We start from the raw sequence: 14,989 nt of genomic DNA, 5'->3' as shown, positions 1-14,989 counted from the left end.
AAGGGTTTCTTATATTTATAACATAGCAAGTGCTGAAAATAAAGATAACATTAAATCCATTTTCATGTTACAAAATGATACCTTTACAAACAAGTAGCGGGGGTGGGGAAGTAAAGCGTTTTTTCTAGCCTCCAGTGAAGCAAGACCTTGGTTAAGCAGACTATGCCTTAAGATGAAAAAGCTGAAATAAACAGAGATGTCAAAAACAGCTTAGTGGTTAGGAATTCTGTGCATGGATGCAAGTCTTATCTTCACAACTGTGTATGACCTTGGAAAATTTCTGAATCCTTCTCCTCTTTAAAATGAAGGTACTGTTAGGAGATTCAGGGTGTTTTTAGGAATAAATGAGAAAAGTATGCTTAAAATCCTTAGGAAAAGGAACCTACCTACACCTTGCAAATGGAAGTGAGTGCTATTAAAATCAAAGTGCCCTGTCCCCATCCCTGCCACGTGGCACATGGATGAGGCTGTCTGCTGGGGGGCAGTAATAGGGTAACTACTGGAACCCAGGGTGTGGATGACACGGCCCCCATCTTGCAGACAGACAGCTGAGCTCACTACCCCTGTAAACTCAGCATCTGGGGTGCTCAGAGACCAGCATGCATTCCTGGGGCCTGGACACAGAAGAGTAAGCAGGCAAGTGTAGTGCATGTCTTTAAAATCACAAAATTATTAACCTTTGTTTTTTTGTTTTTTTTTCGCTTTTTAGGGCCAAACCTGTGGCATATGGAAGTTCCTAGGCTAGGGGTCAAATCAGAGCTATAGCTGCTGGCCTACACCACAGCCACAGCCACTTGGGATCCAAGCTGCATTTGCAACCTTCACTGCAGCTCACGGCAAGGCTAGATTCCCGACCAACTGAGCGGAGGCCAGGGATGGAACCCACATCCTCATGGTTACTAGTTGGGTTTGTTACCGTTGACCTAAATGACAAAATTAGAATGAAGCCTGCCACTCTGTAAATTGATATTTAGCTCAGAAAAAGTAATGGTCAAGAGACTTGGCTTTTGAGTTTAGTTTTGCTGTGTGCTTTGGGGCAAGTCTAAGCACAAAAACAAGGATGATAATAATTTCAACAGGTAATAGTTAGTGGGTGCTTTTTTTGGCAAAAGCACTAAATCCTTTGCCCGGCAACCCTATGACGAACAGTATTGGTAACCTATTTTAAAGATGAAGAAATGAGGCTTTAAGCAGTTAAGCGATGGGCCCAGGAATGACACAGTTAGGAGGTGGAGAGCTGGGAGAGAACGCAGGAAGTCTGAACCTTGACCTCCATCCACAAGGCTTCAAGCTCTGGCCTCCACCATCAGGGCAAAATAAGAGAAGTGTCAGCATCTACTTATTCTTGACTAATGTGACCTAGTTTAGTCGAATGACACTATATTGCTTAAAAAAATTCAAAAAAACAATTTTATGGACAAGGTATGAAAGTATTTCAATAGACTGGGCCGGGGAACCACCCAGTCCCTCAGACTGGAGGAGCTCGAGGACCTCTTAACACAAGGCGTGGAAGACTGCGGCTCATCGCGCCCTCTGGTGGTCAGCCTGAGACATGCCACCATCTCTTCTAAAGTTTACAGTACAGATGTAGTCCGGATATTTGAAATACACTCTCTGTTTCCACAGATTGATTGTCACTGGTTTTCAGGATTCCGGTGTGATTTTATACTCTGCCCACTATTATTTTGATGAGTGCTATCCTACTGCAGCTCTTAGGCAATGGCTAAGCAAAGGCATATCTATGTGTAGAAAGTGAGCCACAAATAGGATGGGTAAATAAATACCTTCAACTATATAAAGCACAATGGGTTAAAAATGTTGTGAGATAGGAGTTCCCGTTATGGCTCAGTGGTTAATGAATCCGACTAGGAACCATGAGGCTGCGGGTTTGATCCCTGCCCCTTGCTCAGTGGGTTAACGATCCGGTGTTGCCGTGAGCTGTGGGTGAGCTGTGGTGTAGGTTGAAGATGTGGTTTGGATCCCGCGTTGCTGTGGCTCTGGTATAGGCCTGAAGCTATAGCTTTGATTAGACCCCCAGCCTGGGAACCTCCACATGCTGCTGGTCGGCCCTAGAAAAGACCAAAAGGGAGGAAAAAAAAAAAAAAAAGTTAAGCTAGGTTTAAAATTGACCAGGTTGAGATTTCTCATTTTTTTAATCTTTAAAAAAAAGATACTATACACACAGATAATATTCTAGAACTGAGGAATGATAAAACATGAGTCAGAATTCTATTTTTTTTCTTTCTTTTTTGGCTGCCCTGCAGCATACAGAGTTCCCTGGCCAGGGATCAGTTCTGAGCTGTATGTAGTTGCAACCTAAGCCACAGGTGCATCAACGCCGGATCCTTAACACACTGCGGGGCAGGGGATCGAACCTGCATCACAGCACTCCCAAGATGCTGCCAATCCCAGGGCACCACAGCGGGAACTCCATGAGTTAGAATTCTTATACCTTGTATGGATGAGGGGAAAAGATACCAGAAGGAAAGTGAGAAAGAAAAATAATCTCAGTTCTTTGTAATTCACTCTTGTCTCTGTAATTCACTCCAAGAGCAGAAATCCTGAACCAATTTCATTAAGCTCCTGGCCAGGAGAGAAAAGGGCCATGAAACAATCACTCCTCAGGCTGCTCATGAACAGACTGACCCACTTGCTCAAACAGCAACAGGTCAGCATCACACCAGCCACTTCAGAACCACCGCTGCCCCAGCAAAGAAATCACAAATGGAAACATGCTCTGAATTCCTTGGTACCCTCTGCCCCCTCGTTTGCCTGTTTCTTACACAAAATGCCACACGTAAAAGACCCTTTCAGAAGTGGCGTCTAAAACAATGGGTCCCAGTGAAAGTCCCAGACTCATTGGTCACATCCTATTTCCCTGTACTGACTGGGACGTATGAGGACAAACTCGTGGGCACAGACAAAGAGCCTGGGCAACAGCCTTCTCTTCGCCTCTTCTCCGCTTTGGTCCCAGCAAACGGAGCCTTGCGATGAGACCCTGAACGCCCTCCTCGGACCTGGGTCCTGTGCAGAGTACAACGCACGAGGTGGTTTTCTCACAGGTCTGCTTTTGATGCGTGGGTCCCTCCAGTATCGAGCGATTCTTGCAAAAACGAACTGGGAGGGCTTTGGAGATACAGACACGAGAAAAACGACCAGTTTGAAGCTGCGTGCGCAGAAAGACACTGCATCCGGAGAACCTGCTCAGGGCCGATGGCCCTGTTTCCAGAGGAACACGGAAAAACTAGATGCAGCCAGAGGGCCGGCAGGCTGGGGAGAGATGGGGAACCCTTGCTATGCTAAGTGTAACTGAAGAAAGTGAACGCTTGAACCTGAACGAGAAGCCTACGGAGACGGAAGAGATGACTTCAAATACGAGAACCAATGACACCGGCAGGAGATTTATTCCCTGTAGTTCCAGTAGGAGAAAATCCAGACCAACACAGAAGGTAAAGGAGGTTAACTGTGCCAGCCTGGCGAGGCCACAGCAGCACCCAGATACTTGGTCAGATGTTGCCAGGAAGGTATTTTTTGAGATTTGTAACCTTTACATCAGGGGACTCTGAGTAAAGCAGAACCCCTCCATGTCTGAGAGCCTGGAGAAGTCATGTGAAGACCTTAAGCTGGGGGCGGGGGGTGGGGGGAGAATAGACTGATTCCTTCAAGGAAAGGGAATGCAGCCTCCACTCCGCCTTTGGACTCAAACTGCAGTAGCAATGCTTCTAGGGGTTTCTAACCTGCCCTGCAGATTTCGGGCTTACCAGCCCCCAAGATCAGATCGCATGAGCCAGCTCTTTTTTGTTTGGCCATGAAGTACAGCAGCTTGATGTGGGATCTCAGCTCCCAGACCAGGGACTGAACCAAGGCCGCAGTGGGGCAAGCACTAAATCCTAACCACTAGACCCCCAGGGAACTCCCCGAGCCAGTCCTTTTCAAACAAACGTCTCTCTACAAACTCATACACTGTATTGGTTCTGTTTCTCTGGAGAACCCTGACTCATTACAGAGATTTCGGGTCAACATAAAAAAGAATCCTTTACATCCCAGGGGCTATCCACAAGCAGGCTGGGCTAGCTCAGGAAGCGTTTCAGCCATGGCTGGACAAAGGTGTGTTGGTGAGGCTGGCGGGGGATGGCCGCTGCATCAGGCGGGTGGACAGACTGAATGTCCAACTTTCCTTCCAACTGCAGACTAAGCGTCATCTCAAAGGCCTAGAAGCAGCTTACCTGGCAGAGCGAAATGTTTTCATAAGGCTTCGCCTGGGCGTGTAAGTGAGCCTTTGCCTCTCGCTTGTCGCCATGCACAAGCAGGACTGGTTTCTTCCTGAGAAGAGATGAGAAGCCTTTCAAATCCATCGCTCACGAAGCGGGACTGGGGCCTAGTTAAGGAATGCTAGCTTCCCGGCCACCGACGTGTGTTTCCGGCCTGTCTGGTGACTGAGCACAGGGCTGGCCCAGGGCGGCGAGCAGCGAGCGGGGAACCTTTGTGATGGGGGCCCCGTGGCCTGATCCTGAAGCTCAGCCGTGACCTGGAGGGGTTGTGACTCAAGAAAGTCCTTGAGTAATTATCTTCTTGGGTCCAAAAGGGCGCAGTGCTAGCTGTGTGTGGCTATGCTGAAATTCAAGTAAGTTAAAAGACACACAGTTACTGTGGTCAAGAATAATTCTCTTTTCTTTTCCTTCTTCTGGCCCAAACAATACATCACTTCCCCATGAGAACCACCTTCACTAAAGCCCTACTGTGAGCGAGGTCCTGCACTGGATCTCCAGGGGAAGGGGTGAGCGGGCCCAGGCCCGCAGCACAGATTCACTAAGAGGTGGAATTATATATTACACTACACTGTATATATTATATATAACTCCGCCTTTTAGCAAATCTATGCAAGTGTGCGTGTGTGTGCATGTGTGTGTGTGACATGTGGAAGTTCCCCGGGCCAGGGATTGAACCCCAGCCACAGCCACGTCAACACCCGATCCTTCCCCCACTGTGCCACAGAGGAATTTCCAAGGTGGCTGGTTATATTTCAATGAAACAGAGCCCACTGCACATTGAAAATGCCATGTTTTCAAATCTGAAAGGACAATCGCAAAACATGTTCTGCAGGAACAGATTAAAAAGGCTTTTAAGGGAACCACGATCTACCCTGGTTAATTCAAAGCTAGATAGATAATCCTTGGAAATCAATACATCTTTACGAGCTCTCCCGACAAAACAAAAATTGGATTTTTCCCCAACAAGCAATCGAGCAAGATGAACTACTGTGGCCACTTCCACAATGATCAGTCACAGGCAGAATGATTCTCTGCCATGCATGAAAGGAAAACACCCGCAAAGAAACATCGCAGAAAATGCACTTCAGGACGAACGTCTAAGCCCCTAACGCCCTAGAGCTTGATTCTAATGTGTTAGGTAAAACAAAACTAAAAAACACACCTTCTCCATTTGTTTCCAATTGGAAAAAAATTTCTATTTTATAGCTAGAAAAACACTACGGAGAATAATGTAAAAGACAGTCACCCATCCATCACCTAGAAACAATCCGTGTTCTCAGATCATCAGGTCTTTTTGAAAAACAAAAGATTAAACGTTATTGACAGAAGTTGAAGTCCTGGTGAATTACTTCAAATTCATTCGTTCTAAAAACTAACACAAAAGGCAGCACAATGCTTCATTCTGCGTGTCAACGTCACTGGCCAAGGGTGTCCAGATAAAACTGCTGCGAGTGTGTTCGAGGTGCTTCTTCTGCAGGTGAGCGGCTGAATCCGTGAAAACAGACTCCCTTCCCGCACATGGGTGGGGGCTACCCAATCCTTTGAATAGGCTGGAGAAATTATTCTCTCTCGTTTTTGAAAATTTTTTTTAATATCACAAGATCTTTTTTTTTTTGGGTAAGATTTTTATTTTTTCTATCATAGTTGATTTACAATGTTCTGTCAATTTCTGCTGTACAGTGAAGGGACATAGTCATACATAAATACATTCTTTTTTCTCACATTGTCCTCCATTGTGTTTCATCACAAGTGACTCAATATAATTCCCTGTGCTATACAGCAGGAATATCACAAGATATTTTATTTCTCACCATTAAAAGCTTGAATTTTATTTTATTTATTTCTCTCTCTCTCTCTTTTTTTTTTAGGGCTGCACTGTGGCATATGAAAGTTCCCAGGCTAGGGGTCGAATTGGAGCTGTAGCTGCCCGCCACAGCCACAGTAGATTCTTAACCCACTGAGCAAGGCCAGGGATTGAACCCACGCCCTCATGGATACTAGTTGGGTTCATTACCACTAAGCCACAATGGGAACCTTCAAAGCCTGAAACTTAATCAGATTCTTGGACTGGTGGCTCATCCATCAGCTCATTTGACTGTTTTTTTTTGTTGTTGTTGTTTTTGTTTTTAGGACCTCTGCACCCACGGCATTTGGAAGTTCTTAAGCCAGGGGTCTAATTAGAGCTGCAGCTGCGGGCATAGAGCCAGCAGAGCCAGAGCCACAGCAATGCCCATAGCCAAGCTGCATCTGCAACCTAGGATGTACGCCACAGCTTGCAGCAATGCCAAATCCTTTAACCCACTGAGAAAGGTCAGGGATTGAACCTGCGTCCTTGTAGACAGCAGTCAGGTTGTTAACCCCCTGGGCCACAAGGGGAATTCCAGCTCGTTTACTTTAGCACCTGGTCTCACCCCCAGAAGCTTTTCCAGAACCCTCACAATGTAGCTCGGTGAGTTTTCCCAATTCAACCATGGGCTCCTTTGCATTTTTACTTTTCTAACAAAGACACCACGGAGCGGATCAGTAGATTGGCAAGCCTTTCTCACGCCTGTTCCAATGCTATCTGGAATCAATTGATGGACCATTTCTTGCAGGTCACTTGGGACTTCCCGTGTGGCTCGCAGCACAGGTACTCTTTCAAGTCATTTGCCTGAACCTCTCGGGTCCTAATTTCCATCATCTTCTTCCAGATGTGGGGGACCTGTGGGTACGGGGCATGAGGGGCCTTTCGAGTCTGACTTGTTGTGGTTCTTTTTAGTAAAACCCACACACAATAGATAAAACAAATAACCATCAGTCGTCTTGACATCCGTGTGAGTGTCACTCACGTCCGCCTCTTTTGACCTTGTGCACATCTCGTCATGGGGAAGATCCAGGCCGTGGAAATGAGGCAGTGTTTGCCCTATGACGTCCTCAGTAATCAGCTTGAATTTTCTAAATGCAGCCTCATCACTCTGCACATCAGCATTCACACACATGACCCTTGGGGCCATCAGATTCGATCTGGGTTCCTTGAGTTCTCAGGACTAGTGATTTCCCCATTTTTCTCATACTGAACATAGTCTGTGCTCTCCCATCGTACTCATCTTTCTTAGAAAATGAATCAACCACGTTCTTCTGGCTACCTTTCTGCCCCCTTCCTTAGGGCCCTTGTTCTTGCTGACCGCCACGGTGCTGTCCAGAGAGCCAAAAGGGGATTCTCTCTCTTATTCAAGGCACTGTTGTTTTCGCTTTTCTGTTACATGCTGCTAAAACGAATTTTTTTTTTTTTTTTTTGTCTTTTGTCTTTTTGTCTGTTGTTGTTGTTGTTGCTGTTGTTGCTATTTCTTGGGCCGCTCCCGCAGCATATGGAGGTTCCCAGGCTAGGGGTTGAATCGGAGCTGTAGCCGCCGGCCTACGCCAGAGCCACAGCAACGCGGGATCCGAGCCGCATCTGCGACCTACACCACAGCTCACGGCAACACCGGATCATTAACCTACTGAGCAAGGGCAGGGACCGAACCCGCAACCTCATGGTTCCTAGTCGGATTCGTTAACCACTGCGCCACGACGGGAACTCCTGCTAAAACGAATTCTATGTGTTCCAGGTCAAATACAGACCCTTGGGTGCCCAAGCTGCTTGGGAAATTTCAACAGCATTTTCTCTATTATCACTAATGAAGCAAGCTCCCTCGCTTTTTTTTTTTTTTTTTTTTTTGCCTTTTTTAGGGCCACACCCAAGGCATGTGGAAGTTCCCAGGCTAGGGTTGAAAATCAGAGCTGCAGCTGTCAGCCTACACCACAGCCACAGCAACGCCAGATCTGCGATGTGGCTGTGATCTACATCACAGCTCACAGCCACGGCAACAATGGATCCTTAACCCACCAAGCGAGGCCGGGGATCGAACCCACATCCTCACGGTCCTAGTTGGGTTTGTTTCTGCTGAGCCACAACGGGAACTCCATCCCTTGTCTTTGAGATGGCCCACATGCTCTCTCCCACAGTAAATCTACTTTTGTACCTATCACTTTGCCTCTCGCTGAACTCCACCTGCACTGAGACATAAAGAGCCTGAACTTCAGTAAGTCCTGAGACCAGGGAAAGAAAGTGTGGTCTAGAGAGGCTGATTGTTCAAAACAGCCAGGAACTGAACACAGGTGCCTGGCAGGATGACACCTTCCTGTCCCCTTCAAATGCAGCAATGACCATGAGCTGTACTTTGACCAAAACAAGGTGAGCAGGAGTGGCACAGGTCTCTTCCAGGCAGAGAGGTCTTTGGAGCTGGTGATTGTGTGCAGAGCGCTTCCCTCCCCACCCCCACCCCAATATTTTTGTTTTTTGAGTTTACTCTTATTTTATTAAAAATTTTTAAATGATTTGTACTCTTTTCTATTATAGCTGGTTTACAGTGTTCTGTCCATTTTCTACTGTACAGCAAGGTGACCCAGTCACACATACATATATACATTCTTTTTTTTTTTTTTTTTTTTGTCTTTTTGCTATTTCTTGGGCCGCTCCCGTGGCATATGGAGGTTCCCAGGCTAGGGGTTGAATCGGAGCTGTAGCCACCGGCCTACACCAGAGCCACAGCAATGCAGGATCCAAGCCGCGTCTGCAACCTACACCACAGCTCATGGCAACGCCGGATCGTTAACCCACTGAGCAGGGGCAGGGACCAAACCCGCAACCTCATGGTTTCTAGTCGGATTCGTTAACCATTGCGCCACGACAGGAACTCCTATACATTCTTTTTTCTCCCATTATCATGCTCCATCATAAGTGACTAGATACAGTTCCCAGTGCTACACAGCAGGATCGCATTGCTTATCGGTTCCAAAGGCAACAGGTTGCATCTATTAACTCCAAATTCCCAGTCTTTCCCACTCCCTCCCTACCCCAATATTTAATGTTGTCCCGTGTTGATAATCTTCTTCCACCGGGATTCCCTGGGCAAAAACACAGAGCCCTCCCTCCAAGGCACCCCACCTGCGATGGGCGTATGATGACATGAGCGAGAAATAAATCAGTTGTTTCAAAAGAATACAAAATTAAGGTTCCCACAATCTGCTAAACTAAATGCACCACGGACTTGGAGGGCCCAGGCAAGCATCTTCCTGTGTGTGTCTTCCTCCACCTTCCTTGCTATGACAAAATTCAGCCCTGTGAATATGTCAGAGACAGGGCAGGTGCGTGTCACCATGTGATGCCATCCTTATTTGGTCTGCACAGCCCAGTGCACGAGGCAGAGGAACTGCAGCAGACAGACCAAAAAGCCAGCATCTCCATAACCCGGCCAAGGGAAGGCCCTCTGACCCCCGAGTTAATGCCTAAGTGACAGGAAGAATCACGCGTGAAACAAGAACAGCCCTGATGCGCTAAGTGAAATGTGACAAGCTTACAGGGCAAGAAAGCAGCTGGCAATGACCTTTTCCTTCATATTAGACATAAAATTCTTTCATTTGGGTTGAAATCTGTCCTAATCTACTTCTGGACAGAAGGACATGCTGAAACCTGAACCTGAAAGGCTTGTGATTAGTAGGATCAAAAAATGCCGTCTTCCCAACATAACTTAGTGTTTGTATGATTCCAGTAGTCTCAAAAGAAATATTCAAAAAAGATGAGTGGCAGCTGCCTGAGAAACACAAATCTCGTGGGTTTTTCTTTTTCTTCTTTTTGCGGGCTCTCCTGTAGCATATGGAAGTTCCTGGGCCATGGAAACGCCACATCCGAACCATACATGCCACCTACACCACAGCTTACAGCAACGCCAGATCCTTAACCCACATCCTCATAGAGACAACATCAGGTCCTTAACCCACCGAGCCTCAATGGGAACTCCCAAATCTTAAAAATTTTTTTTTTCTTTCTGCTTTTTTAGAGCCGAACACAGGACATGTGGAGGTTCTCAGGCTAGGGGTTGAATTGGAGCTGTAGTTGCTGGCCTACACCACAGCCACAGCAACGCCAGATCCGAGCCACGTCTGTGACCTCAGAGCTCACGGCAATGCCAGATCCTTAACCCACTGAGTGAGGTCAGGGATCGAACCTTCAACCTCGTGGTTACTAGTTGGATTCATTTCTACTGCACCACAACAGGAACTCCCCAAATCTCAAGTTTTAAAGCCTGTTACAGTTATGATTCTGTGGCCCTTACCTGAACTCCGGTGGATACTGTTTTACGAGCCAGTCCACGTCAAAGCAGTAGTTAAACTAGACGGGGGAAGAAAAGAAAAGAAGTCACAGGCAGTTGAGAGAGGCAGTCTGCAGGGAGTCTGTGCTTTGAAAGAAATGCTAACAACTACATGAATTATTGTGTCTAAACCTGGACAGGGATGCTACAACACTCATCAACAAACTAAAACACATCTCGAAGGGAACCACGTAGGTTTAAAAGTTCTGAATCAGTGGGAGAGTGCCTGAGAAAAGAGGAAATTATCTTTGTGTGCCTTGGCAGCATTTGTTATTCATTTATTTATTTTGTCTTTTTGCCATTTCTTGGGCCGCTCCCACAGCATATGGAGTTTCTCAGGCTAGGAGTCCAATTGGAGCTGCAGCCGCCGGCCTACACCAGGACCACAGCAACTCGGGATCCGAGCCTTGTCTGCGACCTACACCACAGCTCACGGCAACACCGGATCCTTAACCCACTGAGCAAGGCCAGGGATTGAACCCGCAACCTCATGGTTCCTAGTCGGATTCGTTAACCACTGCGCCACAATGGGAACTCCAGCATTTTTATTTATAAACTGAGTCTTTTGACAGTATTTCTAAGAGTCCTCTGATTAATTTAAATAAAAAGGCTTATAAATGTATCCCCTAGGTGATTCTAAAAAGGACTTTTAGAAAAGAATACTTCCTAAATTAGGAGCTAGCTTTGTAAACAGGCATCTGGGACTTACACACTCACGAGGCTGATGACAATTACATCCTGACCACGAGTTCTAGACTGAACTGAACCAGGGGAGTCCTCCCCGGGCCTGGGTACTCCTTGGTCCTTCTGCTGGACAAACGGACTCAGTCCAGTCAGGAGAACACACACAAATTCGCAGCACGTTCCCGCTGGAGACCAGGATCCCCAAGGCCGACGGGAACATGAAAAGCTTTGCCTTCGTCAGGGACAAGGCCTTGTTCTATTTATGGGACAGCTCGGCGCATTAAAGGTGACTTACAAACACAAAGTGAGCAGCTCGGTCAGGCAGGTGCACCCCTATCGGTAACTTCTACTCCTTTTTAGAGGGGGCAGGAAAGTCATTTATTTTTCTAAATCAAACCAAACTTTTTTCCCCTCTTTTTTGGCCACGGTCACAAGCCAAAGTTCCCAGGCCAGGGATTGAACCCACACCACAGCAGTGACCTGAGGCACAGCAGCGATGAGGTCAGATCCTTAACCGTGAGGCCATCAGGGAACTCCTAGATCAAATCAAACCTGACCTGGCCTTCACCTCTCCACCCGCACCTCCCAGGGAGTGGCCCCAGGGTCCCGTGTCCCCCAAAAGAAGGCCCTCAGGTTAGGACTTTCCAAAGTGACTTCTTGGCCAGTCCTTAGGGCCCAATCAAGAGCCAGAAGCCTTAGTTCTGCACCCATGTTCTATGCTGATGGATCGCACAGCTGTGGTGCTCGGTGCCAGCCTCCAGGTGACTGCCACCTGGGAGACCCCACACAGGACTGCATCTCAGGGACCCCACACGGGTCGGGCCCACAGGTCCCACTGCTCATTTTCTTGGGGCTTTCATCTAGTCGTCCCCTTCCATCCAAAGAAGAAACCGTAAACTCACCTGAGCTGAAGAAACAAGTGTCCCAAACAGAGGAGATAAAATATCTGAGGAGACAAGACATGGCATCTGATTCGTATTTTTGATAAAAATTATCTCGTAATAACAATCACAACTGACTTATTCAACAGTCCCTGAAAGCAAAAGCTGGATCGGAAAACGGTGAACTGAGAAGTTACTACCAAGCTCGACCAGAATCCACCCTAAAGTTCAAGAGAAAGTGTCCCGGGGCCTTTGGTAATATTTATTATGTATTATTTAACAACACATAATGTAACATCGAAATTGACGGCTTCACTACTGGATGACGGGGCAGGTTTAGAAACTGCCAATAAAGGCATTCATGACACATGTCCTTCCTCCTCCCCAATCTCTTGATTTTTCACCTCTTTCGAGTCTCTCACCAGGGAACCTTCCCAGCCTGGGACGGGAGCCTGAGAGCACCTGCCTCCTGTGAGGGGCGGGCAGAGGCACCAAGGTCACATTTTAGCTCTAATGTGGGGTCGGCTCTAAGCAGGGCCCACCCGGCGCCCACTCAGGCCTGACCTCACGGCCACACCCCGATTCTAATAGCCTCACTTGTACACGACCCATTAGGTGCCAGCGCCGTTCCTGGCACTTTCCGAGTGTTAGCGCTCCTCACAGCCATTTTCTGGCGGGGGGTGGGTGGGGGGTTGTCACTCCCACGTTGTCGATGGGGCCTCTCCCCCCTGGCAGGCTGCCCAGGGCCACACAGCTGGGAGGGCGCAGGGTCTGGATCTGAACTCAAACAGCCTGGCTCCAGTACTTCTGCTCTTACCCACCCCATCGGCCCTGAGGTTCCAGGCTGGGCCCACGCATCTCTTTGCCCCATCTTTACGGCACACCTGGCACACCTGTCTTCTCGTTATAGAGACAGATGTCAGGGCCCAGAGACTCTTTAAAAGAACACAAGCGTCCTCTTGAGGAAGCTCCTACCTTAAAGGGAGAGCTGTACAACCACAGCTCAATCTCGTGCCCCCACTGCGCCTCCAGGGCAGTTCCTCTTTTTAACTTTCTCAAGTGCACCCATCTTTCAAGGCTCAAGTCCCCCTTCTTCCAGGAGCGGGTCTAAACAACCTACAGTTAGGAATTCATTAGAGGGGTTAAGAGCGTGCGTTCAAACCCCAGCTCTACCGTCTACCAGCTCTGGGACCCCGGGCCTGTAATTTAACTTCTCTGCAGATGGGTCACCCAGCCAAGGGCGACAACCATTAACACCTACTCGTAGGGCTGCTATGAGGATAAAAAGAGGGACTCTAACATAAAAGCCCCTATCAAGATGCCTTTCCTTCCTCCATTCCTTAGTGGCCAGTCTTTACCATTTTATTATATACAGCAAAACCCTGCAGAGATCTCTATTTCCCAAATCAATCTTTCTCAAATAAAACAACACGGAGATCTGTCTTATGTTTCTTCAAAGCCCCTAGACATTTACGAAAAGGAAAAATAAAAATGAGTCAAATCACACTCTTTGTAGCATGGAATTAAACACACCAATTCTTATACATCACAGAAGATGTAATCACACATTTGATATATAATTAAACAGTGAACACAATTTATTTATTTTTGGGGGGGGCGTGCCCACAGCATATAGACGTTCTCAGGCCAGGGATCAAATCCCAGCCGCAGCGGCAATCAGGGCCACAGCTGCAGCATGGTCAGATCCTCAACCTGCTGCACCACAGGGAACTCCTACCAATCTATTCTTGAATGTGGGCAAGAAAGGTAACGTGGGGTGAGGGTGTTCATGCTTATTCTGTGTATCTGCCATGTGCACATGCTGTGCTGGTCACTTCATGTTTTTCTCCCATTTTTCTGACTCCCCAGTTTAAAGGTGAGTAGACTGAAGTTTTGAAGAATGTCAGGTCCCTTGTTAATTCCCAACACGGCACACAAGTCCTGAGGCTGGGGCTGGGGTCTTGCGTCTGGGATTCTCTCAAAGGAAAACCTCGTTTCCTCTCAATAAACAATACTTCTGACACCCAGTGCAGCGGGGGAGGGGGCTCCCACCCAGACCAGTCCGCCACCGACCCCAGCTGTGTGTCCTACGACTGACTGAATTCTGACACCATCCACTTGGAGGTGTCTTCAGATCCCACAAGCCTGCCCCCGCCTCAGGCGCCAAGCGCAAGTCCAGACCCCCGTACTTGTGACCAACGGGCTACATGCGGGGTGGGAGTTTTGCCACGACCCCTTCCTTGGGTTTGATAATTTGCGGTGATGCCTCTCTGAACTCAGGAAAGCCCTTCACTCACTAGACCACCAGTCCATTACAAAAGGATACAAATTAGCCAACAGCCAGATGAAGAGATGCCTAAAGCCAGGTACGGTGTATGGGGGTGGGGCGCCCTGCCCAGCACCTCCACAATTCACCAACCCAACTCTCCACACCCCCTCAGTTAGGGGGGTTTGGGTTTTTTTTTTTGGCTTTCTAGACATGTGTGGCATATGGACATTCCCAGGCTAGGGGTCAAATTGCAGCTGCAGGTGCCAGCCTACACCACAGCCACAGCAACTGGAGATCCAAGCCTCAACTCATGGCGATGATGGATCCTAAACCCACAAAGCGAGGCCAGGGGTTGAACCTGCATCCTCCTGGATACCAGTTGGGTTTGTAATCCACTGAGCCACAAGAACTCCAGGTTTTTGTTTGTTTTTTTAAATGGAGGCTTCTTTCATAGGCAAGACTGATTAAACCATTTGCCTTTAGCGACTACCTCCACCTCCAGGTCCCCCCCCACACCAGCCATGGGGACTGGGGCAGAGAGTTCCAACTTTAATCACCAGGTTGGTTCCTCTGGCAACCAGCCCCCTTTTCCTGGGGGCTTTCCAAAAGATGTCTCATTAACATAAACTCAGGTGAGGCTGAAAGGGGCTGTTAGGAACAACAAAAGATGCTCTTTTCACCTTTTATTACTTTGGAGTTATTTCTGGAGCCTGG

The 14,989-nt window shown here is 47.8% G+C and overlaps 1 protein-coding gene and 1 pseudogene across 7 annotated transcripts in view; both read right to left on the bottom strand.

The window, feature by feature from the left end:
* Positions 1-14,989, bottom strand: part of TDP1 (tyrosyl-DNA phosphodiesterase 1) — an 86,169-nt gene that overhangs the window by 62,971 nt on the left and 8,209 nt on the right. For 6 of the 7 annotated variants that reach the window (XR_001298092.2, XM_005666389.3, XM_003128683.4 and 3 more), the window contains 3 exons: positions 12,028-12,071; positions 10,406-10,461; positions 4,227-4,323 (listed from right to left, as the gene is read on the bottom strand). Coding sequence is in view for 6 of the 7 variants with exons in the window: in XM_005666389.3 (XP_005666446.1) it covers positions 4,227-4,323; positions 10,406-10,461; positions 12,028-12,071 (197 nt within the window). In the remaining variant the exon portion in view is untranslated. The remainder of the gene's footprint in view (positions 1-4,226; positions 4,324-10,405; positions 10,462-12,027; positions 12,072-14,989) is intronic. The other variant, XM_021099600.1, reaches the window with a different exon arrangement.
* On the bottom strand, positions 6,532-9,688 carry LOC102165263 (annotated as a pseudogene).

This window comes from Sus scrofa, chromosome 7, assembly GCF_000003025.6.
Source record: "Sus scrofa isolate TJ Tabasco breed Duroc chromosome 7, Sscrofa11.1, whole genome shotgun sequence".
Taxonomy (NCBI): Eukaryota; Metazoa; Chordata; class Mammalia; order Artiodactyla; family Suidae; genus Sus; species Sus scrofa.
The sequence above is the reverse complement of the archived record's forward strand: the minus strand, read 5'-3'. Positions and strand labels throughout refer to the sequence as shown.